Raw genomic sequence first — 27,607 nt, forward strand, 5'->3', positions numbered from 1 at the left:
GGGTTCACTTTTCTTTATTCATAGTTGAAGTCCTACATTATGCCGAAATTCTGCAGCAGATGATGATGGTAGAGGATGCATGGTCTGTGGGACCAGCCCGAGATTCCCACGGTCCCCCTTTTGACGCGCGCGCGCGCGCAGACGCACGCTCACGCTGGAGATCAGGCTGCACAGAGCGGCGCTGCGATGCACCACTTTTTACTTATCCACTACACGCACACACAGAGACGGAGAGAGGAGAAAAAAAATGGCATTTCTGGCTGTGCTGTTGCGCTGCTCCGTGACTCACGCAGGAAAGTGAGGAGGAAGACTCTGGGTCTTCATCTCAGGTGCAGCAGATTCGGCAAAAAGTGTGGATTAACGCTGGATGGAAGTGGAGATAGCGCGCCTGTGCCTTTTTGATGATGCCGTTGAGGCACTTTCTGCGTCGGATTTGCCTCCAAAACAAGGCAAGTGTGTTTCCTTTCGCTGTCCAGAGGCAAGAAGGGATTTTCTCTCTCTCTCTCTCTCTTTCTTTTTTAAATTTAGTATTTTTTTAGTCCTGTGCAACAGTCTTTTGTGGTTAAATGGACTGAAGCCTGCTTTTCAAAGCGCACGCGTAACTTCAAAGGGGAATTCTCCTCTTGGTTTGCTTCGTTGCTGCTATGACTCAATTCTTCTGACTGCAGTCAGACTGAGAAGTGATCCTCATCTGGGTCAGTCACTGGTGGCAGGGTGAGGCCATCTGAAGTTGGGGTTTTGGGGGGGTGGAGGTTGCTCCTTTGAGACGCTGATCTGCAGAAGGGGGTTGGAATCTCATTAACTCAGCCACATGTCTTATTAAAGCAGCTATTTCCTGTTTGAGTGCATTGCAGAGTCAACACCCTGCTTGCTGCATCCACTGCTTTGATGGGGAAACTTGACGTTCTTGTCCTGTTCTCTGTGTTTCAGCCTGAAGCAAGAGGATGACAGCTGCCAGTCCGGCCTGCAGCCCTGCATCCTCCCAATCTTCATCCCTTTGCCTCCCAGGATGCCACACCTTCCTGAAACAGAGTGACGCCTACCAAACCAAACTGCGCCTGGCTTCTGCCCCAGGTGTGTGGCTCCTGCTGGGTGTGGTGGTCGTGCTGGTGGGAATGAGCGTGGCCATCGCCGGCTACGTCTCTGCACCTCCGAAGAGCATGGGGGCCCGTGGCATCACCCACGCTGAGAGGATGAAAATGGTTGGCCCCTTTGTGATGGGAGTGGGCATCTTCATCGTCATCTGTGCTGCCACGCTGCTGTACGAGAACCGGGATCTGGAGATCCGCAGACTGGAGACGTGTGACGACCTGCAGAGTCTGAGAGTGGGAAACTCCTGGGAGGAATCGCAGGAGCAGCTGAGCTTCAACCATCAGGAGGAATACACAGAGGAAGAGGAGGCATCCTGGGCCACTCCACCCCACATACCCCCCCTCTCAAGCCAAACCTCCCTTCTTCCTCTCGCTTTACTGCACTCCCAGAGACACAGCGGACCCTCACCACCTCCTACAGAGGTGGGAGGCACGCACACAGAAGAGGTGGACAGAAAACAGGAGAACCAGGGAAAATCAATTGTGCTGACCCGTGTTTTGCACCACCAGGAACCCACTTCTCAGCCTCCCTCCCCCTGCCTTTCCATCTCCAGCTTCTCAGGCTCTTGCAAACTGAGAGAAAACAACAAACGGACAGGCTCCTCTGAGACTCTTTAACACCAAACCCCACCGTTCTCCTGAAATATGCATGATGAGACGTTGAAAGTTTCTTGCGTGAACACGCAAAAGACTATGCATTCCTCAATAAACAGATTAAGTATTTGTCAGAATGTTTCAGTGCCTTTGAATTGAAGAGCTGCTCTGAGTCAGTGGCTGTGAAGGGTGTTTTTGTCCTATTTCGCTCCCTGACTCAGCCGCATTTGAAAGATTGGAGATGTGCCGTTTGATGCTTTGCCATCTTGATGTCTTTGAACCCACCCGTCACTCAAAAAATAAAATAAAACGTAAAACTGGTGGCGTTTGGCTGTGCGGAGGTGGGCCTTAGAGATGTCAGGCAACCATCTCTCAAACTCCTCTTCCTCACAGAGGTCTTCTTTCCATCACATTGGAGGTCGCACTTCACAGAACGAGTCAGATTTTGTCTGAAATGAGTTTGCATCTTATCACATGCATGGTTGTAACCCCCTCTTTATCTGGAGAAACAAGTGTTTTGGTGTAAACAAGAGAAGCACAGAAGGTCACACTCCTCTCACTCGACACCTACAGCCACGCTAAAAATATCAGCTGGTTTTATTTATTTTCATGCTGTCATCCAAATTTTGAACAGTCAGCTGCTCACTGCTCTCCCAGTCCTCCAGTGTGGGATCCTGAAGCGTTTGAGCAACACAAGTTCTGCTGTGACTGTTGGGTTTTGGCTTAGAGGAAACTGATGAATAAGTTAACTCATCCATCCATCTTCTTATCCTTTCACCATTTTCTATCAGAGTTTCACTTAAATGCTCATTCCATTAGCTTCTCCAAAAGCTGGAAACGGTTAAAAAAAGAAAGGATGGAAAAGAGAATAACAGGTAAACAACAAAAATGAGGACATGTGAGGAGGCAGAAAGGCTGTTGGATTTTATTCTAATCATCACCAGCTTTTTTTCCTGCAGTTTAATTACACAGCGGATCCATTTGAGGGGGTTTTATAGGTGCTCCAGGGCTGCCTTGTTGTTTGGACCCTCCTTTCCAGATGATGGTTGGAAACCAAAGTGAACCGTAATCTGCAGCCACACATTTATCTCTCTAAAAACCAGCTCCCATCTGCCTTTTATACTCAAGTCAGCGGAGGGGGAGGTTGTGCACGTTGTCTCAAGATGCTGGGATGTATATTTCAGTAGCAGGGATGAGACATCTGAATCTTGGTTTTCACAGCATCTTTGGCAAAATAAGCTTTCCCCTTCCTCTTTCTTACACACATCCAGGGAGTCTTGAAGTCTTAGACAGCAACTAGTGATTATTTATTAATCCTTCAGAATCTGACTCTGGACTGACCAGAGGGGGGGTGGAAGTCTGCACATGCAGGCAGCCTCCGCTGCAGCAGCAACACGATTCAAAAACTCTTCTTTCATGTAGATGTGTGTTTTGCAGCGGAGTTACATAAGTCAGCAGTGCAGATTGGAGAGAATGAGACTGAAGCCTCTCCTATCACACAGCAGTGTGTGGACTGAGCTCTGATACATATCTGAGCAGACGAACAGGAAGACGTTAAGCTGCTTAAACCTGCGCTGACTCAGGGCTCCAACAATTCCTCTGCTGCTTCAGAGAGAGCCTAACAAGCTGGGATTTTCTGGTTGTATTTATTTTTACTGTAACTCAGTTTGAAAGTCAAAAAAACGCTTATTGCTCCAAAAGGCACCACATATTTAGGCTAAAAGAGGAGGAAGCAGATGTGAGAAGCTTGTACTACAAACTGAAAATTCCATAACTTTTACCCAAAATGCCCATAAATCAAAAAAACGTTTATGTTGTTAAGGAAACATAAACATCCTAGACTATTTTTGGTGTTACATACAACAATTCTTTTCTGAATCCAGCTTGATGGTCCCACTTCCACCAGTTATTATGGAGCTGAATAAATACTAGGCTTTAATACTTTCTAATCCAATTTCCAAAGAGCTTCCGGTCGCACCAGCAGTCCTCATCACCTCATGGTGAATTCAATGGAGGAGGAATCCCACTCAAAATGAAGGGAATAATAATCTGTGTGTTTGCCATGGTGACGCTTGCACTTACTCAAGGTAAGATGACTCCTCCGTTCACTTTTTTACTTCGTTCCTGACCAGGATTTCCAAAATTATGCTTTTTTGGTGAAAATGAACTCTTTAATGTCATCCATCATGTGTTCAAGGTCTTTTTTATTTGTTTATTCAAGCTCAAAACTCTCAGGACTCCAGAAATAATCTAACATTTGCATGTTAAACTTAATCATAGTTTAATTCCTTGAGTAATCTATGACTAGTGTCACTAAAATGTCAGTAAATCTTCCAAAATTATTGCTTTTTTCTAATTGCAAATTAATTCAGGTTAAAAAGTAAAAGAATGAAAAAAAGGTTTGACATCCTACTTCATCCTTGTAAATTGATTGTAAGATAGTTTTACAAAAATATTAAAGATTTATTAGAATGACGTTTGTAACTTTGACCAAGAAAGAATTGAAAAGCAGAAATATTTCTACTACACTGCATAAAGTAAGCGTACATATTTAAAGTGCTTAACAGATGAAGTTGCTCTTCTTCCAGCCAGCTTCGCTTTTGTTGGTAATTCCACTGAGGTAGCACTAACAAGATCAAACGGGATAGGATTTGGAATCTCAGTAAAACACATCTGACAAGCCTGAGACGTCTAGAAACCACCACACCTGCAGGCTTTAGCTCAAGTCATGTTTGATCTTCTCCTTGGTTACAACGTTAAACCAAGAATTACACAGTTTGTCTCACTTCTGAAATGTTTTCCTTCTGGAGGAGTCAAATCATCAGTATTCAAATGTGCAGTTTTCCCTGATGCAACATATTCCAGACTGCCGCAGCCTCAACCCAACTTTTTTAAATTTATTTTTTAGTGCTAAACAGAATGCGTTTCAATGCTGTGTAAAAATTTCTGAAATACTCTCATGTTTCAGGGGCAATTACATCACAGAAATGCCTTCAAACCTTTCCCACTTCTTTGATTTTTTTGTTAATATTCATGACTTGACCTGCTTATCCCTTTCTTCTGTAACTAAAGCAAGTATATTGTGGCTTTTTTCATACAAGTCGTCACAAATTGGTAAGGTGGTGAGGAAATATTTATTAAGACACATGGATTGCTGATTTTTCTTCGAGGTTTTATTCTCGTCTTCAAGCAGCTGGATGCAGTGTTCCATCACTGTACTCATCTCCTCTGGATCTGGTGTCCAAATCACAGCAGTAATATGTAAAACTAGGCAGAAATAAAGATGTGAAAGCTGGATAATGTGATGAGTATGACAGAACCCTAAGAGACTCACTCAGCTAAGAGATTAAAGAGACTTAATAGCACAGCAGAATAACTAAATGGAACAGGTATCTAGAATTTAGAGGAGACCTCTGGAAATGGGGAGTAACGAGTATCCTTGACGTCGGGAGTTTGATGGCAGAGGGGCAATGGAGGTCTTCATATATAGGTTGAAATGCAGAACTTCAGTCCAGGACCTAAGATCGCCACCCAAAATCCAAATCTAAGGAACAAAACAGACATAAGGGCAACGGGTGCAAATTCACAGGTAAGGGCAGGGAAAACACATCAGAAATCCAGGTACGCACAGGAGACAAGAGTCCCAAACACTCTGGAACCAGATGAGTGAACAGCATTAAGTAGAGGAACGTACAGCAGAGGTAAGTTAAGTAAGGAAAGCAAAGACAGCAGATCAACTGTGACGGATAGTTTTCTTTAAGTCCACAATACACCAGTCCATCCCAATAACTGACATTTTCTTATCCAAACAGCCTCAATATCAGTCATTGCAGGTTTTGAAGAAAAATAAAGTTCTCATGTCCTTTTTGATGACAATCTTTGATACTGACACCAAGTAAAAGTCAGTCTTGTGCTTAAAAAAAAACTTATTGACCCTTTGGGGCTTGTTCCTGCTATAATCATGGTATTTTTTAAATTATGTGAAAATTCTTTGGATGTTAGGTGTAGAAGAGGAGCAGCCAGAGCAGCTCATGGAGTCAGAAGGATTAGAAGACGATGAAGAGCATCTGGAGTGTTTCCGCTGTGACCTGGGCTTCTGGGATGCCTGTTACACCACGGAAACCAACTGCAGCCGCGGCGAGCTCTGCTACACAGGCCGTGGGAAAGCAGGTAAGATGAGCACCAGCTTGCTATTTCTGTTCCTCATTCATGGAAATGTCTGGGTCGAAATGCTGGATGTTGCTCTCCCTCCTCAGCTGACGCTCTGGATATAAAGACTCTGGGCTGTGTTATGGCGGAGGAGTGTGGGGTGGAGACGACAGTGGAGCTCTTTCCTAACAGAACCGTCTTTGCCATGACCAAATACTGCTGTGACACGCCTTACTGCAACTCAGCAGACCAGTTTACTACATGCACACTCTTGTATCTCACTGCTTTGATAACTACTTTGAATCTCACTGTTCCATCAACCTAATTTTAGTTCATTAGTTTGTTTTTAAAGAGAGAACGACTGAACCACATGCTCAGACCTCCAAAAAATGTCTTCATTTTTGTATTTATTAATAATGAATCTGCAGAAACTGGACCGTTAAAACAAAAATATCTGTTTATTTGATCATTTTTCAACACAAAATGCTTGAAAACGTTAAATAAAATGTCCTTTCCTGTTTTGTAACCTCAACCTTTGTAACATACACAGAACATAAAACGTTTCTCTCACTCCAACAGAGATCATGTGTTCTTTGTGCTTCTGCTCTTAACCTGAAACATTTATGGACAAAATAACAGTGGATGAGTTCAGCTGGAGTTCTGTGGCTCTCCAGCAGAGGGCAGGATTTCCTCTTTCATAAAACTCTTTAGGTCCAAATCTTTGTTGTCCAGGTCGAGGCTCAGGAACTTCTCCACCATAATCTTGCACCTGTCAGTCATAAATTGTTATTTTTTGTTTCACTTAAACAGACATATAAAGCCATTTCAGAAGTTCAGCAAACCTCTTTTCCTTTTCGTCAGACGAAGCTCCCTGGGTGCGTTTGATGGGCTTTCCTGTTCTGTAATGTTCCGACACCTGACGCGAGGCAGAAACGACAGTCGGTCGCACTGTAAAGTCTGTGAGCTCTCCCCGGTGGACGTTTATGAGTGTTTACCTCCACTGCTCTGTGTACCAGGCGAGCTGGCAGCCCTGCAAGGGATGCGATATTGGCTGCGTAGCTCGACTGGCAGATTCCTTCCCTCAGCTGGTACAAAAACACCAACTCATCTCCATCCACGGCAGTCTCCAGGGTCTAACCAACACACACATGGACAGACAGACATGCAGGCAACTTCTCTGTGGGCTTTGATGGCATCATTAGAAAAGACAAATACCTCAGGCTAAATTGTGTTTTTCTATATGAGCTTCTGACCATACCAGAAAAGATACCATTCTGCTCGCTGGCAGCAGGCCTAGCTGCAGCAGACTGTGGAAGTTAGTAGACAGCAAGATGTGAGGAACATCCACAGGAGCCTTCCTCAGCCAGTGACAGACTGAAGCAGCCAGCAAAGACAGACCATCCACCTGAGCAGAAACAGCATACATTTCCCAGCAACACCCTCATTTCTGCAAACTACAGAATCTAGTGACTGAGCTGTTCCTATGAATAATTCCTTTAAACTTTAGGATGAAAAACGACAACAGGTTGGGTATTTTCCTTAAATAGGTGTATAAGTTTGGACTTTTCTGCAGCTCCCAAAAAGAAACAGGTGAATTAAGCTCTTTTTGTCAAAAACAGTCATAACACTGACTCACTACTTAGTGCACTATACTGTATAGGGCGTTTGCCATTTTGTAGAGCTGTTCAAATCTACAATTCCAAAATCCAGTGCCTTGGAAATTTCCCAGAAGTCTTTGCAAAAAACTAGAGTGCATTGATGCACACTAGATTAGTAAATATAGACCACAATGCATTGCTGTTGAACAATTTGTCATCTGAAAAACTTATATACATTTATTTTTTATAAATCATCCCAGTTTTCATCATTAAAACTCAGTGGATTCATAAAGAATCTTCCAGAAATGTTCATTTTTTTAGGTTTTACTTTGACCAATTGGAGACATCAAATCTGGCTTGAAAAAAAAAAAGTAGAGAGCATCCGAATTGCATCAACATCCAGGGCATTAGACAATACTATATACTACGCACTGTAGTCTTTTAGGTGTTTAGGGAGTAGTGAGGGAATTCAGATATGGCTCTACTCACTGCAGCGTTAAGAAAAGACACATCTGCGTATCTGCAGGAGTCAACAGCTGGTATTGCTTTTTCTTTCATTGGTTGACTAATTTCTGGTTGATCTGAGTGTTTGTTTCAAATAAAGGGCATTTTGTCTCTTTGTAAGGCTCATAAACAGGCGTCTAAATCCCATGACAACTTGAAATGTTTCTTCTTACCGAGTTCGTCCCTTTTCCAAATTCATCAATGAGTAATAATGAGTTGCCAGTACTGCTGTTCAGAGCCTGGGCCATCTGGAGAGGAGAGACAGACTGTGGTTCACCACTTTGTTCTTTTATTGTTTGCACGACGGCAGTGAGAAGAACAACCAGCACTTCATAGAACCTCTTAACAGTTGGAGAGTGGGAACAGAGATGGAAGCTGTTTGTATTTCTTTCTGTGCAGCAAACACAAATGACACGTTTGAGTAAAAAGGCGAGGCGACGTCTGTGAGGAACCTGGTTGAGGTCGATCATGAAGGTGCTGAGGCCCACAGACACAGACTCTCTGCTCTGCATGCGCGTGTAGATGCCGTCCACCAAACCGATTTCTGCTTCCTTCGCCGGTACATCCGAGCCGATCAGAGCCATGAAAACGATCAGACCCACCTTACAAAAGCAAAAACAACATGCGTCGCTAACCAACAACCCTGCAGCTATTGAACATTTAAAATAAGATTTAACTCAATGGAGCAAATAGTGAATCAATTGAAAACACACTATAAAGGCTGATTATGCACAGAAGACATGCAGAAGACAAAAAAAGATCCAGGACCACCCAAAATGTCAGCATAGATCAGTTTTTAGGAAGCTGGTTATGGCATATACACAGTATCATACAGTAAAAAAAAGGATGGTGTCCCACCTGCTTAAGGTAGATACTTTTGCCTGAAGAATTGGGACCGGTGATGATCTTAACTCTTCCCTCTTTATCAAAGCTCTGGAAGGAATTTGCCACAAAGACAGGAGAGCAGAGCTCCAGCAGTGGATGTCTGCAGACAGAAAAAGAGAAAAATAAAGGTTAGGATTATGGGGAAGTTTCACTGCATCTTAATTATTTATACCCAATGTTTGTGTGCCTAGCCGTACCTGCCCTGTGTGATTGTTATTTTTTTGTGGCTGGCCAGCTTGGGGGAAGTGTAACTGTACTCCTGGGAGGCACTGCTCATAGCCATCAGGCAGTCCAGCTCAGCAATAAGATCCAGAACCTGCACATTGTGTACATACAGTAAATTCCTGCATTACCTGAGGCACCACTGTGGTTAAAAATGCATAACCCAACTGCTTGCCTACTTAAAAACCCTCATTCGGATCAGATCAAAGATGGAAATCACAGCTGAATATGTAATTTACGGTAAAATGAAGGGAAATACATGTGAAGCAAATAAAAAATGAAAATATTGCTGCTTTTGCTGTAATAACATTGAAAAGAAAAATGAAGGTAATGTGTGAACCCTTTATTCCTCTACACAAATGGAAACATCTTAAAGAATTCAATTGGTGTGTCAAATACAAAAACAGGTTTGTACAGTAGTATCCACCAGCTGACCTTCACTCACACTTCCCTTTTACATAACATCTGCAATCATGGAAATTGTCAAAAGGTGAAATAGAATCTGGGTCAAGATCATGTCTGTTTGTCATGAATCACAACTTAACATGACCACACAGAGAGCCATCAACCCACCTGATAAAGAGAAGGACTCCTCTCTAGGATTGCATTCTGCAACTGGGTCATCACTGCGGTTTCCATATCTTTGAGACCCAAACAAACAAAACATCATAAATATGTGCAAAGAGCTACGCTGATTTGTCATTACTGTAAAAATAAAAAATAAAACTACCTCTGATGTCACAGTGCATGTCTCCAAGAAGCTCGTCGAGCTCCCTGGTTCTCTGGCTGCGGTAGTGCAATCGATCCTCCGACAGAAACTAACAGATGAGACTTTAGATCAATATTCTCTGGTTTTCAAAGAAAAGAACACAAAATACAAACCCCAGGACTACAAACGCACCATAAATTCAAGACCCTCCATCTCAAAGTCCTCCTTCTCCACCATGCTTGGCAGCCGTGGCAAAGAGAGCAGAAATCCAATCTGTAACGATAAATATACTCTGATCCAGAAAAAAAACAGCTTTCACAATCAGAATTATAATTCCAATGCCTGAAAACAAAAAAGTGTTTTTTTTTTTCTAGAAAGGTAGTGATCTGACCAAAGGGATGTAAATGACACAACACGATGGAACGCGAGGATCCAGATGTTCAAGTTCTCTTCGAGCAACGTCCGTCAGGAAGTCGGACAGTCCCGCCATCCTCCTTTTCTCTGGCAGGAGCACAGAGTGGCGCCTGGGTCAGCTCGACAAGCATACAAAGGTCACACAGAGCTTCTACAAAAAGGTGGAGACTTCCTTTACTCTCATCTATCGCAGGATCCACATTGGGTTTGACTGTGAAGCGGTTCTCCTGTACGGTGGCTTCAAAATCCACCTGTAACATCAAAAGTTCCACAACAGGCCAAGCCAATCAACATGCAATGATTTCAGTAAGTATGGTAATGTTCTGCAGAGATGCTTATAACATTTTGACAAAACGTACGATTCGGCCAATGAGGGCAGTGATGTAGCTGAGATCATCAGAAAACCCTCCGCTGATGTCACGAAACACCCCGATGGATTGAGGCAGGTGTCGCACCGAGTCTCTGACACACACCACACTGTACACAGTCTGAAAACACAAACACAAATTGAAGCCAGCATGTATAAAGGTACATTAGGTAACGCCTCCCTGTAGTTCCAACCTTGTAAAGACTCTGCCAGTCTGTCACCTTGGTGTTGGCCAAAGACATGCGGCGCAGGAGACTCTAACCCACAAACAAGCAAACACGTACGCACACTAGATCAGACAGGATGACACTTTATTAATATTCTTATTATGTCTCAGACAGAATGTGTTACTGGTATGTTTCTGATGTTGCGTAGCAGGCTCTGCAGTGTGCTCAGGACATCCGAATTCTGAGGCGAGGTGAAAAAACGGATCACTTCCTGTCTCCTGCACAACACTGCCAGGTCCTGCGTTGGCCTGAGGAACCACTGCCTGTCAGAAAGCAAAGATGTCACATGTCAACGTGTCGCACCTCTGTAACAATAGCATTGCATCGTTCATAAAACAAGTAACTGAATGTTAAGTAAATACTAACAGGAAATGATTAGGAGATTTTAAAAAAACAGCAGCTTTTACTGAAAAGCGCCAGTAGTTCATTAGAAATTCACCTCTGAAATGTGGGCAGGACTGTTGACATAGATAAGTCTTCCCCCACTTCCCATCATCCATTTGTTGACACTCTCTCCCACTATCTTACAGCCCTTCATGATACCAAACTAGCATTACCAGTGCAATAAAACTGATGAGCAATATTGGTGCTATCCAGCCGTACAGTTTTGAGCCACATACCAGGTCGGAAGAGGAAAACAAAAACGGACATGGATGTATTTTTCTGCCCGTGGATGTCTCAGAATGGAGCAGAACAGGGACAAATATAACAAATATGCTCTTTTTCAAATGGTATTTTATTGTCAGCTCCTGATTCACAACAATTTAAATACATACCTTACTCAGAAATGCAATTTTAAGTTAAAATTTCTTAATGTATGTCCTCCATCATGAGAAAAATGCCACAAGAACATGTTAAAAATACCCAAAACACAATTTTCATCAGAGTGGAACTTTAAATGTGTTCTAATTTTTGAGTAAGTGGACATCTTAGTAGAGCTGGACGTTTTTCTCACCTTAGCAGCTTGGCACCAAACTTGCATCTGCATCGATTCATAATCCCTGAGATGAGAAAGCAAAAGTTTAGAGCAAAATAGCGTTAACAGTAAAGTGACAATCACCAGACCTACATACCATAAAGGCTTAGTCCTTCCTTTTCACCTGAGTGCAGCTTGTACACTGATGGGTGCATGTCTGACTTGAAGATTTGGAGGACACTGCGACAAGAAAATCCCTTCTCTTTCCATTTCTATTATCCAATTCTTACATGTAAATGAATAAAATTACCCTTATATTGTACAGGAACACAAAAAAAAAATAAAAAAAATAATGGGAGGTAAAAAAAACCCAGCATTTTTAAAATTTTGTTTAATTCCTAAAAATTAAAAGTCTCTGCAGTCCAAGTGACAGCTGAGAAACTAATACGGCAAAAAACACTTTCTTTGTATTTATTCATCAACTTATCAACATTTCATTGTCAAACTGTTAAATTTTGCAACTCGGATTAAGATCTAATTAGCCAACCATTGTGATTGTATTGTGTATTTCTGACTTTCAAGTTAGGAAAACCTGTCAAATGTCAGTGGCAGACAACCAAATGACAAGTTTTGGAAAAATCTTTAACCATTAGATGTGGAATAAAGCTTCCTCTGTGTAAATCATGACAGGTTGGGCTCTGTTGGGTGACACTGCTATGCTTGAGCTGTCAATCTGCTCGGTAAATGAAGTTGAAAAGAGAGAAAGAGTCTTTGATTACTTTCTTGTGTAAATAATATACTGCATTTTCGTGTTTTCTTTGTACTTCCTGGCTAAAATAAGTTTTTAAATAATAGTTTCTCTTCTTGAGGGATCATATTTTTTCAGTCACCTACTCAAAAAACCTTTGGTGGACATCCCAACTGATTAGAAGATCCAAAAACTTACCTGTATGTGTCACTGTCAATATATACTCCACCTTTGCTACATTGAAAAGAAAGAACAGTTTCAGAATGCGAGCATTTCTCCTTTATACAAATGTTTGAACCATATTATTTTGTCTTTGTGTAAATATATGGCAGATCATTTTAGAAACAGACAATAAAAAGACATAAATCCATGCCATTAATTATAAAATAGCAGTAAAATCTTGCACTAATTGATAATAAAGACTTCCTGGCAAGTTCTAATTGTAGAAAGTACGTTTTCGCAATAACACTTCGGCCTTACAGTGTGTAGGCATGGAATTGTAGGATCGGAACTCCAACACTGCTGTCTTCCAGCTCCACTCCCACTCTCCTCCTGTCCAGACATTTTAGCAGAGCACCCACTGCCCTGAGCTAACCAACAAGTGCACACATACACACAAATTGAAAAAAAATTCTTGGAAACTGACACGTCTCATCTTTTCACAGGGTAGTTACAGATCTGGGGGTTTCTCCACAGATTACCCACCATCAGAGGCGAATCGAAAGTAATGCAGGAAGAGAGGTAGGACATTCTGTCTCTTTCTGTGATGGAGGCGGGCAGTAGAGGCAGATGAGCCGAGAGGAGTCTCTGCTTACCGACCTCCAAACCTGCAGGAATCAAAAATATAAACAAATAAACAGCTTTAACATGTGCTACAAAACAAAAAGGTACTTGCTAAAGAAATAAAGCTGCATGACAGGTGATGCTGTGGGTGGGAATTACCAAAATCAACATATGGATAAGTCACCACCTCTGGTTTGTAGTGAGGAATGGAGGCTAAAAATAAAATGTTTAAAAAAATGTTTATTTTCATGTGAATAAATCTGCAAAATAAACAGTGACCTATTACAGCTTTACAGTATAATCTTACCCTTATCACAACTGACTACAGTGTCAAACATGCCTAATCTCAGTCGACTCCCTTGACCCAAAAACAGCTTGTTCCAAGACACATCTAAACAAAACACTCCAACACATTCTTCATCTTTAGCTCACCAAGATGCTGCAGGAATCGAGTCATGCAGTGCTCCATCTTGGCACTTGTAATGATAACGTGGGGACTAATCTCCCGAATGACTAAACAGAAGAAAACAAAAACAATCTATGGTGTTTATATGAAGAGGCTGATGAGACTCTTCTTCATCCCCAATAAACACGTCTGCTACTGCTGCTTACCTCTGGCCAGAAGGTGGAGATCATAGTTGTCAGGAGTGTCTACCATGTAATGTAAAGAGGAGTCCCCGCTGTCATAGAAGCAAAGCCCAACCTGGCCATGCTGTACCAAAACACTCAGCAAAACCTGCAAACAATCATAGAAGGGCAAAAGACTCCAAATATCTGCTTTAATTATCCATCATTCAACAGAAGAATGAGCCCATCTGCTCACTAAAGAGGACTCTTCCTCCTCTTCGTCCTCTTCATTCAAACCAGGGGCCCCCAAAACCACTCCTCTTCCTCCCAGCTCTCCCAGAGATCCTGCCATTTATTTCTTAAGGACCATCCAATGAACACAGAAAAACAAAATGGTAAAGCACATGTTTTCCTTTGTTGACATGAAGCATTTTGTCCTAAGAAAAGACAATAAATAAATATTTAATATCATAATATATAAAATAAATAAATAAACACCCCCAAATGTCCAAGCTGATAAAAATTGATGTGCTTAATTAATGAACGACATACTAAATTTTTATCTGTGTCTAGCAAGAGTGTTTAATTACACGTATTAAACTTTTACCTGTCAGCTATGTAAACCCTTTAAAAAAACAATAAATATCTATAAACTCAACAGAAATAATTATTAAAAATAAATGCAAGAAAAATAATAAATTTTTAATGTCAATTCGCTAAATTTAGAAGTTTAAATAAATAAATTAAAACTTTTATACCTAAATACGTAATTTATAACACACCGGAAGTTGCGAGCTAGCTTAATCAAAATTTGAGTTTTACATTGGATGCTAACTGTAATGTCTTTAATTTTTTTCGGTTCCAATAATAGAAGGCACCGTCATAAATAACTTGAAATTAGTAAATAAAATAGTAATGATAGTAACAATAATAAAAAAATGGAAGGTGAAATGTTCTGAAGAAATTTAATTTGAGAATTTGTTTTTTGTGCAGCACATGATTATCTTCTAATAAAAAACCTTTTAGTTATTTAACGTATGTTTCTCCTTCCATAAATGAAAGACATTTACCTGTAGATTCTTATTTTTAAAGAGAAAACATCCCCGCAGCAGCTGGACAGACTTTTGTAAAAGTGGGACACTTCCCCTCCTCTTTGCTCAGTCATAGCACGGACCCAGAACCGAACCGTGCAGACCGACAGACAAGCACGTTTAGTAGTGAATAAACCAAGCTTTTCTAATGTTTGTTTTAACAGTTTGCTTTAACATACATAATACTATGAAGTATGGAAAGATTTAAGTTATTACTTACTTATTTTTAAAAAACGGGAAATTTAAAAATCCTCTAAAAATATATATTAATATATATTTTTAATGACCTGTAGCCTATTGTCAGCAAATCAAATACACATCTGCGTGAATTGATGCTTTTTGGGGGTTTAGTTGATCAACGTTTTGGCTGTTAAGGTCACTTTTTTTCTTCTTCATTGTAATTTAATTTTATTTATTTGTTTGTTAAATCGTGCCAGCCCCAATCAGAAATGAGGCTTTTATCTGAAGCTGTTTAATTTCAGTGAATTATCCTCTATTTACTCTCAGAATGTATTTTTTATTGATGCTAATCCTGTATATTTAACTTTTTGTGCAGCTGTGTTTATCTATGTATTTGTTGGGTCATCAATATTTACATCATATATTTATTGGTAATTCATAAAAGTAAAAATAATTGATTGGTCTCCACAACCACATTCCTGACAAATTCTGGGATCTTGCATGGAGTTCTTTGTTTGTTTGTTTGTTTGATTTGTAGCACAGCTTTAACAAAGTTGCACCTCATTTATGATTGTTCAGTCACCAAATATACAGAAAAATATATTTTGTTGTCATTTAGTTGTTGATTTGCTGTACATGTATTGACACTAACTATATAATGTAAAATATATTTGCACTAACTATTTCTCAGTCATGTTTGATTACATGGTTCAATTTTTAAAAACTCATTGCTAAGCTTGACATTGTTTTTGAAGCTTGTTGAGTAGACAGGTTGTCTTTGATTTCACATAAATTGGGCCAGATATGCCTTCATTTATTTATAACTACAAATTTTAAAACTTTAGTAAAACTTTAAATAAAATAACAAATTTTGTTGTAAATTACAGTGGTGTATTTTATCCGCAACAGACTGGCAACCTGTTCAAGGTGTATCCTGCCTGCGCACAACAGTAGCTGGGTTGGCTCCAGCCTCCATGTGTCCCCATAAGGGATTAAGCAGTTTTAGAAAATGGATGGATGGATGAGGGTATTATATACATAGAATAGACTTTATTGTTTAAAGCTGAAATACTCATTTTCTGAGAAAAGATTCCAACTGTGTTGAAGTTTACGTTTGCAAAAACTACATTAAAAGAAAACAAATACTTTCAAAAATATCACTTTCTATTTACAATAAATTTCCTAACAGACATAGACACATTTTTGTAAAACATTAATGAAACAATCTTTTTTTGTGAAACAGTGCACAGAATTAGTACGAATGTAACAGATGATGCTGGAGATAGGGTGGTAAAGGCAGTTTCTCCACATGGGTTTGCTCTTGTTTTCCTAAAACTCTGCGAATAGAAAGTCCACATAATGCCATCAGGGGTGGGGGTTCACCTGGGGGAAAAAAACAAACAGACAAAACAGTTTAGTCTTGGGGTGTACTTTACTATGCATTTCATTGTTTTATGTAAATATGCAATACTAACATGTGCTGCCGTTCAGATAACGTAGTTGTATGCGGGCTCCTCCTCTCACGCTGCTTACTGCTGGAAACAGTTCCACCCCACGAGGGAGATCCTTAAAAGCTACACCAAGGAAGTTCTCATCAACAACAAATCCCAGAGTTCCTGCGTCAGCGTCCAAGACCAGCAGGATGCGTTCAGGAATGAGCAAAGGCGCTTCTGATTCCTTCCTGTTTGATGAAGAGAAAAGTTCTGGTCCTAAGCTGTCTGCATTCTTAGAGGGGTTCCTCTTCTCTTTACCTGGATAATGCTCCAGCATTTTCCCAGAATGCCAAAGCTGATTGCTCACAAGCTCCCACCCCCAAGACTGGGAGTCTCCTCCCACGAGCACGCTGTAACCTGAGGCCTGGAGGGGACAGTCCAGCGCGGAAACTCCTATGACTGCGTGACTTCCTCTGTGTCCGGGGCTCCATAATAACTCCCACAGGTGAAGCCCACTCTTCACACCCACCTCAGCCCTCACTCCATCACTGCTCATCTCAGTGGGCGTTCGTGTCACTTCCCGTTTGCATGGTGACAGCACGAGGTGAGGGGAGCAGCAGTGTGAGCTCCAGCGCGATTCTCTGTCTACTGGAGATGCTGGGGAGGCGGCGAGGGCGAGGGCGAGACGGGAAGAGGTCGGGACAGCCAGCAGAAAAAAGGCTGATGGGGATGGGGGTTTTCTAGTTGTCCTGGCGTTAAACCAAACAGACACAATGAGACCCATTGGTACCTAGAGCCTTAAAGGGTGATGTCAAGAGCAATCAGATGAGAACTGGGGAGAACAGAGAACACAAAATGTTTTATAAATAAAAACATAAAGAAATGTGTGTGATAAAATACAAAAAATACAACGTTATTGAAAAGAATTACATGAATAAATACAAATAAAAAATGGAGAAGGCATCAATATTTAAATAATGTATTTGCATTGAAAGCAATATTTCGCTATGTGTTAACTTTCCTGATCAAGATCTTAAGATCAGTTAATAAAATGCAAGACTTTGCATTCATAAAAGCTGTACCTTAACAAGGTTCTAAATAGAGATTCAAAATGCAAGATAACAAATATTTTGAGCTGCCAATTTGTTGAAAATAGCTATTTAAATGAAACGGACTGTTCAAAAGTTTAAGATCACAGCCTTTAAAAGCTTCAATTAGTGCCAAAATGTGCATTTAAGAGTATTTTCTAATGAGTAATTGAATCCTGCCGCTGATTATTTAGCTGCATTAGCAAGGTCTCTCACAATGTGCCATAGCTGCTGAGGTAGGACGCAATGCAGTGGTTTTGAATTTTTCAAAAGACTCTGAGGGTAACGGAACAAAACAGTCAAGTGGCAAACCCAAAAACATTATACTGGCACTGAAACGAAGAATCCAAAGGGCTGTGCGCCAAGAAACAGGATGGTCCTTGACCCAAATTAAGACCATCGCTGGTGCTGACTGTTGCTCAGTGATGATCACAAGGCATCTACAAGAGAGGGCTCCAAAAACAAAAAACGTCTTCATAGGCCGCATCTCCATCAATGCCACAAAATTGCCTGGTTGGGCTTTATGAAGGAATACCAAACACATGAACAAACACAAGTGGAAGAAAGTCCTCTCCTCTGATGAGAAAAGAGGTCACCTTATTTGTCCTGATGGCTTCCGACGTTACTGGCATGACAAAAAGATCCCACCAGAAACGTAATCTAAAGAAGAGGAGGAGCTATCATGGTCTGGGGTGCTTTTTCCTTCAATGGAACAACGGAGCTTCAGGTTGTGCAGGGACATCAAACATATAGATACACACATATTACTAAAGGAAATCCACTTACTTACCGGCTGTTTTGAATGCTGTGGTCGGTTGATTAGAAGCTGTGTGTTTTGGAGCATCCCCGCCTTTTAAAGATCTCTTATCAGCTCCGCAGGTCTTATCGCGGCTCGGTAACGCAAACAGCTCCATCTGACCCGGTTTTCGCTGTCGACCTCCGGAACGAGAACAGCGCATTTTATCACTCCAGTCTCTGACGCCATCTACAGCAGCGGTGACAAGGACGATAGATCCTTGACGCGTTTTGAGAAGAAAAGATGACATGGATGCTGAGAGGAGACGTTCTGCCCGCTCCACTTAGGTGCCACTGCCATCCTCTGTGTTTGCGACGCAAAACCTCGTTATCGTGTCCTGTAATGCATGTAAACGTAAATGGCGAAACACAGGAACAGAAGCACACTCGGGCTTTTCACTAGCAAGAAGAGAAAAGCAAAATAAAAGCCAAAGCGACTCATTATTTTGCAGATCCCTGGTACGTCATGCGCACTGGGAAATTTATCCCTGCGCACTGACTTGCAGAGCACGGATTCAAGTTAATGTATTTTTCACCAATAGTTCACATTCAAATTGCATGATCAAATTTCAAATTGAATTAGAAGAAAAAAATTCAATGAGAAACTTTTTTCTTCAACTGTTGCAAGTGTTCAAACCCTAAAAGAAGGGTAATCCCATTGTACATTGTTTTTTTCTACAGGCATGAAAAAAGAAAAAGTAGAATCGTCTATTAAGATTAGCATAATTTGAATGCTGGGAGAGAAAAAAAGTTCCATATGGGCCAATATGGGATTTTGTATTCGCTAAAACAGCAAACCCATTCATATTTTCAGACTAATACCGGTACTTAATTATTGAGGCAGAGATTTTTTAATTGCTGATTTACATCTGCGTCATATTGCTTTTAAAATAGTTTACAAAAGGTTTCTGTCAGGAAAAAAAACAGATAAACAAACATAAAACAATTAGTAATTCCTATAGCTTAACCAAAAGCCTTTTCATTTTTTTTATTTATTTTTTAATAATTGAAGCATCATAATTATAGATCCGTGTTTTCAGAAATACTTGGATATGTTTTTCTTCTCCACAAAGTACAGAAACATTTTCTTATAGCGGTTGTAATGAAATGATACAAGCATTGTGTAATTCTTGTCATCAGAGGAAAGCACAATTTCCATCACACAGCAAAAAAGGTGTTTAAAAAAATTACCAACTTATAGCATACGTTTTTTTAACATCAATAAATACATTTACCCAAATGCATAATTGTTTTTTTGCTTTAAGCATTTTTGTATTTGTAAATATATATTCATATAAATAGTTAACATATTTTTTTCACATTAAAGGCCCCTAAGGTTTTTACTGAGATGTATTTTTCCCGTTTAAAGTTTAGCCTGGTATAAGACCAATAAAGCTTTTTTTTTTTAGGAAATCCGTTTTTTGTTAACTGCAGTCATAGATGTTAATTACATACGTCTTTGTTTCACTCGTCTGAGCTGTCAGCTGGCTCAAAACTTCAAAGATATTGCTCACTATTTTTGTTGCACAAGTAATGTTAGGTTGAGGGCGTGGAGGGGGAGACTGTGTAAACAGATGGATGACGTGAAATGGTGGTGGCCTTACTTTGTATGGAAATAAACAGTTAAACTTTTTTAAAGACGGCTTTCACTTTTTGAATCTGATAAAACTTATTTAAACAATAAAGACTTTCTGATCAAAGTTTGAATGTGAAATGTCTGTTTTTTTAAGCCAGCTGAACTTTTTTGTGCTACCATTTGTTCAAAATGTGGTTTCAACAATTTCTTCTTTCTAATTCTGTCAGGCTGTTAAATCTTCAGTCAGATTGATTTCAGGCAGTAGTCCTCTTGTAAAAAAATAGTCCAGCAACAAAAACAAAGGAACCAAACAGCAGGGCTGTTCCAACAGCGATCTTGTTCCTCACTGCTCCAAACATCGGCTCTGAAAAACACATCAGATACCAAACTGGATTAATTTTGCTTTTACAGCGTCAGCTCTGTAGAATTCTCAATTGGAAGCAAAAAAATGTAGAAAATCTCACAGGACTCAAGACTTCTACAGCAAAATGACTAAAGGTCCCTTAAAATAACCCCAAACTTTTCTGCGTCAAAGGATGCCAATTCTCTTAGGCTGTTTGACTTTTTGAAATGGTTGGTGCTCCTGAAGATACTTCATGTTATTTTAATGGTTTATGTGAGATTCAGATGCATCTCGCTGATTACAAGATAAATTGTTTCGCAGCTAGCAGGTGAGAGAAACAACAGGCTTGATGCAGGCAGGGACGACTTTTAGTTTTTGGTCATTCTCTTACCCCAGTTGTAAAGTTTAGGCTCCTTAGGGCTGGCATGTTCCACCATGCAGGTAATTTCCTCTCTGGGTGAGGGTGTATACTCCAAATATGAGTGGATTTGATAGAGCCAGTTTCCATCAGGAAGCTCCTCAGTGGATGTCACATAGTTTATCACTTTCTCTCCATTTCTTAGCCATGTCAGCCTGATTTGCTTTGGATAGAAGTTATATGCACTGCAGGCTAGCATCGCTTGGTGGCTACTTCCTTGCCTTACAACTGGCGTTACTCTGACAGAAGGCTCGACTGTAGGAAAAAAAGACAACAGACACAGGATATGATTAGCAGTGCTATCATTTTTTTAAAATGGAAATAGTCTCTTGTACAATCCACAAATGCATGTTAAATCAGAAGACATCACGTCTGAGCATTAAATGGTAATACCACAGCCAAAGTGACATAGATTGTTATCATTATTAATTAAACCCACATGTCTGAGAGCATTAGTCCAGATCCAGGAGACATCATGCACACTGAAAATTAAGTATATTCACATCTATTCTTATCATATTTTCCCAGGACTCCAAATGTTTCAGCATTGTGTTTTAACCAAAACAACAAGGTCATTGAAATCTATCATTTATTCAATCTATTAAGATCTAAAAGCTTATTTGTGCCATTTTCCATCAATGTCAAGTTCAAACCAAAACATCATTATGTCATTGGGTAAGAAGCAGAGAACAGCCATGATGTTTCTCAGTATTTACTGAGGATTTATCTTTTCCTCACAGATGAATACAAATGAATGCAATCCGAGAACCCCCGCAATGTCAGAAGTGAGAGCTATGTCTCCCCCTCTGATCTTCTGTTTTCTGACCCTGTTTTGTCTCTGCCCCGAATTTCGCCTGAATCCTAGACCCCGTTCCCTTTCTGACGCTCTCATAGTCTTTATCAACCCTTGCCTGCCTGACCCTGATTAAGCTTTATGGACGTTTAGCTGAGCTACTAAACCTCCTGCAATTGGAACCAGTTATCTGCCTGTTCTGGTGACAGCCATCCTATCTATCAAGAGTTTCTTTTTAAGAAATAATCCAACACATTCGAAAGAAACTGTCCATTATTAATTGCTAAAATAATCTAATAGTAATTGAAAAGACTGTACAACAGTATTTTAAGTACTTAAGCCAGACATGTCCAAAGTCTGGCCCAGATTTCTACCGACCCGCAGACTCAATTTCTGGTCTAAAAAATAAAAGAAATTTAAAACAAAATCCCATTCCAATAAAAGAATTTTCTGAAAATAGTTCATTGGTTGGTCCTCACACCTTTTCACCTTACTAAATCTTGCTCTCTTTGAAAAACGTTTGGACACCCTTGACTTCAACCTTAGGCAGGTGTGGAAGTGATTTATTTCATTTGATGTTTGGGGTCTGACAGAAAGTCGATACTGTTAAGAAACACTCTGTTGTCAATGAAATTCAAGTTCATTCCTTTAATCATCCGAGCCAGTAAACCAATAATGGGATTGAATCCAAAGCTGACTTTAAACCAAGTGATCTTTTTTAAGCACAAACTACCCAGAAGCAGGAGGATTTTCAACATTATGAGTTCATGTCCTCTTACAAATTTATAACCTTTTAGGCCATTTCCAGACATTCTTTAGTGATTTATGGAAAAAAATAAGAATTAATGTTCAATTTTACGTTTTAAAATAAATAATCACATAGTTGGCATCTCATCTGTTAACGTCTTTCCTTCTAAAATAAATTCTCCTGATTGAACAGTTTGAACTACATGAAGTTGTGTTTGTTACCATTACCTGGATGTGACTGAAGCTCAAAAACTAAATCCATGTGGGTTCTGCATTTTTCTCTATTTTTCACTGCTTGTTCCAGAAAGGGTTTCGATTTACTGAAACCATCTGCGAGGTCCTTCGCCTTCTTTGTATAGCCCTCATACTTTCCCAGTGTGCTGTTGTATTGAACCATCAAACGCTTGTTGAAGTAGACCTGCTCCAGATACACCAGATCATGGCTAGATGTGAACTGGCACTTCAGAGTGCCATGGCCATAAAAAGCATCTGTGATACAAAGCAACAAGAGTTAGACATGTTTTTACTCATTTGCATCAATTTAAAGTAAAAAAAAAAAAGAAAAGAAAGAAAGGTTTACTTACTTGTGCTTGAAAATAAAAGGAATAAAGGCAAAAAGCTTTGAAGAACAAGCATGGTGACGAGGGTTTCTTTTAGAGAAAAATGAAGTTTCTCAAATGAAAGATATTAAAAAGGGAAGTAGCATACTAGAATGCTTTGCAACATTTTTAAAACACGTGCCATCCTGTGTAGGAGTGGTTTCTGTTTGGCATTGGGTCAGGTAATGTGTGAAAGACAACTAAACACTGTGGCACTGCTTTTTTGTCCCTTTAAAAGTCAGTTTTGGTGTTTAATCCTAAATTATTGCAACACTTAATTTGGTCTAAATTACATCAAAAACTGTCCAGTAAAACATTTTCCAAACATTTCAAATAACTGTACAGATCACAGTTTTGTTCTTAGACTACTCTTTTTTTCTCTCTCCATAAATCCCCTAATTTTCACATAATTTTGCAAATAACACTGTTTTTGCAGAAAGAAGGTTAAAGCCTGAACTTTCAGGGTCCCACGAAGACGTTTGAGAATCATCAGTCAGTCTCACGCGCACACATGAAACTGGAATACCCTGAGAAAAAACACAAGCATGCAAAAAAAAGAACATGGAAACCAAAATGATAAAGAATTTCCCCATTGTGGAATAAATAAATTATCTATTTTAATTTTAATTTTAATTTTAATTTTAATTTTAATTTTAATTTTAATTTTAATTTTAATTTTAATTTTAATTTTAATTTTAATTTTAATTTTAATTTTAATTTTAATTTTAATTTTAATTTTAATTTTAATTTTAATTTTAATTTTAATTTTAATTTTAATTTTAATTTTAATTTTTAAAATCTAAACTTTCTGTTTCTGTTTCTTGCTAACCAACATACCGCCATGCAGAAGTAAAACAACTGTAAGGAATGAAAATCCAGAAGTGGGCCTTTCATCACATGACTGGTGTGTGCCATTCGTGATTTCCGACAGTGAATTCTGTAAATATTCCTGACCTGTTCTTTCTGTCATATTTACTGAGGTGTTAAAACATCAAAATTTCTTTATTTGAAATTTCCTGCAGATGCTCCTTTTTAGGACGGGCTAAAGGTTTGTTTACTACCATCTCCAGTGAAAAAAATATTAAACACATTAAAATGAAATTATTGTGTTTACAAATGTTTTCATTCCATAAATTCATCTATACATAAAATACATTTACTGAGACAAGCTGTTAAAGTTTAACAGGTGTCCTTTTTTAAAGCATTTTAAGGTGAAAATAAAAATTGTCTCATTATTTGCTCGTTGCTAGAAAAAAAAAGTTTTTTAATGTAAAAGTTTTGTATAAAACTCACTTTTACCTTGTAACTGCTGGGGGGAAAAAACAGTAATTTGTGACTTGTTTTGCAGTTAACTTTTGAGAAAACTTTGGTCTAATATAAGCATTTAAAGGTAAACTTGACCAAGTTTAAAGAGTTGTATTTTTATCTCAACCAAAATAGACTGTTTATAATAAAACAAAGTCAACATCAAACAGGCAACGTATATAAATTTGTTTCTTTTTATGGATTTCACTTGTTCTGGGTTGAGGATTTTTTGTGAAAATTTGCATAAATACATTTGTAGAAAATACCAAAAAAGACAATAGTCATCTTAAAACACATTTAATAATTCTTTGGCAACATGTAAAGACAGTAGATACACATAGGACCTGCAGGCAATTAATAAACTGTTATGGAATAAATACTGTGAAGGATAAACTTGTAACATGGGTTCTTGTTATGAGATCATCAGACATGCAGAATGACAAATAAAAAGATGTAGAGCAAGTGTGACTTAAAGACCAAAACATTAACTCCTTTTGAGTGCTATTATGATTAAACATGTTCCCACTGCAAAACCCAGCAAACCCAGACCCAGACTGGCTGCAAGGAAAACATCCAGATTAGGATGTTGATGATGGAATTCAGGTTCTGTGGAAACACAAATCATGATAAATAAACTATGTATTAGAATATGAAATTTAAGTAAAGATATTGAAATAATCACCCCAGAGAACAGTTTTGGGACTTTCCAGTGCTGGATGCTCTACGGTGCAGCTGTAAACATCTGTCCAGCTCGGTGTAAAGGAAAGGGTGGAGAACTGGTGGAACGTTTGATCCTTGTTGGGGTAATATCGACTGTGCGATACGCCTTCTGACACTGGATTTCCATTTTTTGTCCAGCTGACTTTTATTGATGGTGGGTAGAAACCATTCACAAAGCAAATTATTGTGTTTTCCACCCCCGGTTGAACCTCTGCTGAAGTGTAGATTAATACCTCCCCAGGAGGATCTTTGTATGAATAAAAGATTTTAGTTAGAAAGGTTAACCAGAAAAACATTCTTATAACAGCGAAAAAAGTTAACGTTATTTTTTTTTAAACAATCCTAAAATTTCACATTTTTTCCCATGTATCTGAATTTATCATATTTTTAGAAATAAAACATTATTTACCTGACAAAAATAGTTACGCTTAAATGAGCCGAGTAGTCTGCATACAGTATTTTAAAAAGCCTTAAAATGTTTGCGTTATTCAATTTCATTTATTTAACAAAACAGCAACATTAACATTAGACATCAAATTTGTTATCTAATGTATAAAAAAAGTGTTTGTTTTTTAAGACTTTGATAAATTTCCCCCAAAAACTGATTATGTATTTGTCATTATAATTAGACAAGTGTGATCATTTTGCAAATCATTTTTCAACACAGATTGTCACTCACCTCTTTCTTCTGTTTCTGCTGTAAAATATTGATCTGCTAATTGGCACCAAATTCTGTTTTTCTTTCCATTCTTATATGTTGTCAAACCCTGAATTCTTTCACTTAGATTGGCCTTAAAAAAAGAAGGTCCGGTGAAGACAACGGCCTCTTTTTCAAAGTCCACGTAGAGGATCTCTTCAGAATCAAACTCCAGCAGAACCTCAGTGGAGCCTTCAGCAAAGCAGCCAATGAAGTAAGAGATTTCATGTTCAACTGAAAAAACAAAACAAAAGAAAGATGTTTTAAAATGAATCAAACTGCATTTAAATCCTTCTTGTTTTCTGCTTTATTCCACTGCAGAGTCATTCCAAGTAATACATTTAAGAAGCATGCTTACACTGAAATGAAACAGCAAAGCTGTAGAAGATCAGGAAACTCTTTAAGTAGAAAAGCATAGCTCCGGAGTGTTCTTCTATGAACAAGTTTTATAAGAGCAAAAGCTTAAATCTCACATAAAGTTCCTTATATAGAAATGACCACAACTTCCTTCTTTTTTTGACGCTGAATTTTCCAACACGATCGTCTGACCAGATATTCAAGCCTCTTACTTGAAATCCCGCTGTGGTTGAAGAAAGTCATTCATGTATTAAACAAATACCCAGGGGAAATTTGAGTAAAATGCATGAAAAATCCCTTGATGGGATTTGAGTCAGGGCCTCCTCGCTGTGAGGTAAAAGGGCTGACCACTACACCACCATGCAGCCCCCCTACAATTTTATAAATCAAAAATGTATGATCAACAAGCCAATTGTGAAAATATTCAATAATCTGCAACAAAAAAGTAAACCTGTTGGACAAATTTTCATGAAAGGAACAAATAAATAAATGAAAAAGTGAATATGAAAAATGAAACATGCGACTGTAATTGACAATAATGTTAAATTTTAGGGTCAGCGGGGGGCTGAAGCCTTCTCAAAGCTGTCATTTTAACAAAAAAAAGGAAACACCAGATCAGAACACTTCTAAAACCTCTAATCCACATTTTAAGGAAATAGATTCAAGAAACCATTAACAGAAAAAGTTGGGGTTATTTTTATATTATACATTCCACAGTTGTTTATAGGTCAACCAGTGTTCTGTTTGGGATGTTTGAAACTTAGCACAGAGACTGTAGTTATTGAAGCTCCTGGATTTTTCTATTTCTGTTTCTTACCGTCACAAAGTCTAACTTTGAGGTGAATTTGCTTTGAAATTTCCATCTACTGTGTTTACTTTGCAGTTTTTGCAAATGTGTCCCAAATGGATTTGATATTTTACAGTCAAATTCTGTGCTCAACCAGGGTTGTGGACCTTGAGCTTTGGAAACCTGCGAACAGTATATGAATCATTTTGCTTTTAATCACATTTATCAAAGAAAGTCTACACAGTTTCCATGTTATTTTGTTTCCTTAGTGATCAGCCAGATGCAATACTAATACATACCTGTGTCCACACTGGTTGAGCTGCAATTTGTGAACTTCTCAACTCTTATCTTAACTATGCTCGAGACCTGACCTGAACTTACAGCTAAAGACTTGACTAGAACTTGAATAAGTGACTTCTGTGCATCTCTGTTGAGCTTTTTTGAAAATGCTATTTACCCAACTGTTGTCGATCATGAGTGACAGGAAAACTGTCTCTCAAAATGTTTTTCTTGGCCTTGTTTTGTTGGTTTTGTACTTCGAATATCAGCCAATTATTTGATTCTGAATAAATGATACATACAAGGACAGATTAGTAATGAGTCTTTTAGAGCAAATATAGACTTTGAGCTTTAATATTCATTCATCTTCTTAACCAGTTTTGTCCCTTTCGGGGTTAGGGGCTGCCGGAGCCTATCCGGGCCACTCGTGGGCAAGGCAGGGGACATCCAGAGGTCGCCAGTCTGTCGCAGGGCTACAAATCACACACCCATGCACAGGTGCTTCAATATTTTAATTGCAAAATATATTTTGATATTGCAAGCCTGAATTGCATATTTAAATGTCAATTGCAAAATGCATTTTTAAATTGCATAGTCAAATTGCAAATTGAATTGTCAATTGACA

At 39.0% G+C, this 27,607-nt stretch overlaps 5 protein-coding genes and 1 non-coding gene across 11 annotated transcripts; 2 read left to right on the forward strand and 4 right to left on the reverse strand.

Moving 5' to 3' along the window:
- The first annotated feature begins 309 nt into the window (after positions 1–309).
- Positions 310–1,822, forward strand: LOC101170212 (uncharacterized). Its single transcript, XM_004078122.5, has 2 exons — positions 310–449; positions 931–1,822. Exon 2 carries the CDS (start codon positions 945–947, stop codon positions 1,707–1,709), a length of 765 nt encoding a protein of 254 aa, XP_004078170.1. The 5' UTR covers positions 310–449; positions 931–944; the 3' UTR covers positions 1,710–1,822.
- A 1,761-nt stretch (positions 1,823–3,583) lies between these two features.
- LOC101170368 (uncharacterized) lies at positions 3,584–6,410 on the forward strand. The gene is made up of 3 exons (XM_004077877.5): positions 3,584–3,772; positions 5,688–5,855; positions 5,942–6,410. Exons 1-3 carry the CDS (start codon positions 3,718–3,720, stop codon positions 6,157–6,159), a joined length of 441 nt encoding a protein of 146 aa, XP_004077925.1. The 5' UTR covers positions 3,584–3,717; the 3' UTR covers positions 6,160–6,410.
- msh5 (mutS homolog 5) lies at positions 6,269–14,993 on the reverse strand. 5 transcript variants are annotated; one of them, XR_013648030.1, is made up of 26 exons: positions 14,845–14,993; positions 14,031–14,132; positions 13,820–13,943; positions 13,640–13,720; positions 13,367–13,420; positions 13,130–13,251; positions 12,905–13,014; positions 12,623–12,658; positions 11,834–11,916; positions 11,716–11,761; positions 10,885–11,023; positions 10,728–10,790; positions 10,526–10,654; positions 10,345–10,417; positions 10,144–10,253; positions 9,945–10,025; positions 9,774–9,861; positions 9,617–9,684; positions 9,019–9,137; positions 8,795–8,921; positions 8,389–8,538; positions 8,110–8,184; positions 7,050–7,239; positions 6,830–6,967; positions 6,677–6,750; positions 6,269–6,603 (listed from the first exon to the last, which is right to left on the reverse strand). XR_013648030.1 is itself a non-coding variant. In XM_020710192.3 (26 exons), exons 2-26 carry the CDS (start codon positions 14,124–14,126, stop codon positions 6,483–6,485), a joined length of 2,454 nt encoding a protein of 817 aa, XP_020565851.1. In that variant the 5' UTR covers positions 14,127–14,132; positions 14,845–14,993; the 3' UTR covers positions 6,269–6,482. The 5 variants fall into 5 exon arrangements, 4 of the variants coding, with proteins under 4 accessions (XP_020565851.1, XP_078788761.1, XP_078788760.1 ...); XM_020710192.3 differs by having other exon boundaries at positions 7,093–7,239; XM_078932635.1 differs by lacking the exon at positions 8,110–8,184 and having other exon boundaries at positions 7,093–7,239.
- A 1,082-nt stretch (positions 14,994–16,075) lies between these two features.
- Positions 16,076–18,819, reverse strand: LOC101170616 (uncharacterized). 2 transcript variants are annotated; one of them, XR_013648031.1, is made up of 4 exons: positions 18,357–18,819; positions 18,163–18,268; positions 16,521–17,227; positions 16,076–16,428 (listed from the first exon to the last, which is right to left on the reverse strand). It is a non-coding gene; the product is annotated as an uncharacterized LOC101170616 (transcript). The 2 variants fall into 2 exon arrangements; XR_013648032.1 differs by lacking the exon at positions 18,163–18,268 and having other exon boundaries at positions 16,521–17,310; positions 18,353–18,819.
- Positions 18,820–20,046: 1,227 nt separating this feature from the next.
- LOC111948938 (H-2 class II histocompatibility antigen, I-E beta chain) lies at positions 20,047–22,998 on the reverse strand. The gene is made up of 4 exons (XM_078932637.1): positions 22,823–22,998; positions 22,467–22,727; positions 20,672–20,953; positions 20,047–20,301 (listed from the first exon to the last, which is right to left on the reverse strand). Exons 1-4 carry the CDS (start codon positions 22,872–22,874, stop codon positions 20,192–20,194), a joined length of 705 nt encoding a protein of 234 aa, XP_078788763.1. The 5' UTR covers positions 22,875–22,998; the 3' UTR covers positions 20,047–20,191.
- Positions 22,999–24,423: 1,425 nt separating this feature from the next.
- Positions 24,424–26,060, reverse strand: LOC101170703 (RLA class II histocompatibility antigen, DP alpha-1 chain). Its single transcript, XM_011485247.4, has 4 exons — positions 25,918–26,060; positions 25,542–25,793; positions 24,825–25,109; positions 24,424–24,748 (listed from the first exon to the last, which is right to left on the reverse strand). The coding sequence occupies exons 1-4, from the start codon at positions 25,973–25,975 to the stop codon at positions 24,627–24,629; spliced, it is 717 nt and encodes a 238-aa protein (XP_011483549.1). The 5' UTR covers positions 25,976–26,060; the 3' UTR covers positions 24,424–24,626.
- Between the last annotated feature and the right edge of the window lie 1,547 nt (positions 26,061–27,607).

The sequence above is a fragment of the Oryzias latipes genome, chromosome 16, assembly GCF_053564925.1.
Source record: "Oryzias latipes strain Hd-rR chromosome 16, Olatipes_Hd-rR_3.1".
Classification (NCBI taxonomy): domain Eukaryota; kingdom Metazoa; phylum Chordata; class Actinopteri; order Beloniformes; family Adrianichthyidae; genus Oryzias; species Oryzias latipes.

What these genes read in the sequence shown, in the direction of transcription:
- LOC101170212 (XM_004078122.5), top strand. Translation starts at nt 945, where the DNA reads ATGACAGCTGCCAGTCCGGCCTGCAGCCCTGCATCCTCCCAATCTTCA.
- LOC101170368 (XM_004077877.5), top strand. Translation starts at nt 3,718, where the DNA reads ATGAAGGGAATAATAATCTGTGTGTTTGCCATGGTGACGCTTGCACTT. An exon ending in GACGCTTGCACTTACTCAAG is followed by an intron (nt 3,773 to 5,687) that starts GTAAGATGACTC and finishes TTTGGATGTTAG; the next exon opens with GTGTAGAAGAGGAGCAGCCA. An exon ending in CACAGGCCGTGGGAAAGCAG is followed by an intron (nt 5,856 to 5,941) that starts GTAAGATGAGCA and finishes CTCCCTCCTCAG; the next exon opens with CTGACGCTCTGGATATAAAG.
- msh5 (XM_020710192.3), bottom strand. Translation starts at nt 14,126, where the DNA reads ATGGCAGGATCTCTGGGAGAGCTGGGAGGAAGAGGAGTGGTTTTGGGG. An exon ending in AGGAGGAAGAGTCCTCTTTA is followed by an intron (nt 13,944 to 14,030) that starts GTGAGCAGATGG and finishes GATTGTTTGCAG; the next exon opens with GTTTTGCTGAGTGTTTTGGT. An exon ending in GGAAGGACTAAGCCTTTATG is followed by an intron (nt 11,762 to 11,833) that starts GTATGTAGGTCT and finishes TTCTCATCTCAG; the next exon opens with GGATTATGAATCGATGCAGA.
- LOC111948938 (XM_078932637.1), bottom strand. Translation starts at nt 22,874, where the DNA reads ATGCTTGTTCTTCAAAGCTTTTTGCCTTTATTCCTTTTATTTTCAAGC. An exon ending in TGAGCTTCAGTCACATCCAG is followed by an intron (nt 20,954 to 22,466) that starts GTAATGGTAACA and finishes TTTTTCCTACAG; the next exon opens with TCGAGCCTTCTGTCAGAGTA. An exon ending in GCCTAAACTTTACAACTGGG is followed by an intron (nt 20,302 to 20,671) that starts GTAAGAGAATGA and finishes TGTGTTTTTCAG; the next exon opens with AGCCGATGTTTGGAGCAGTG.
- LOC101170703 (XM_011485247.4), bottom strand. Translation starts at nt 25,975, where the DNA reads ATGCTTTTCTACTTAAAGAGTTTCCTGATCTTCTACAGCTTTGCTGTT. An exon ending in CTTTGCTGTTTCATTTCAGT is followed by an intron (nt 25,794 to 25,917) that starts GTAAGCATGCTT and finishes TTGTTTTTTCAG; the next exon opens with TTGAACATGAAATCTCTTAC. An exon ending in AGCAGAAACAGAAGAAAGAG is followed by an intron (nt 25,110 to 25,541) that starts GTGAGTGACAAT and finishes ATTCATACAAAG; the next exon opens with ATCCTCCTGGGGAGGTATTA.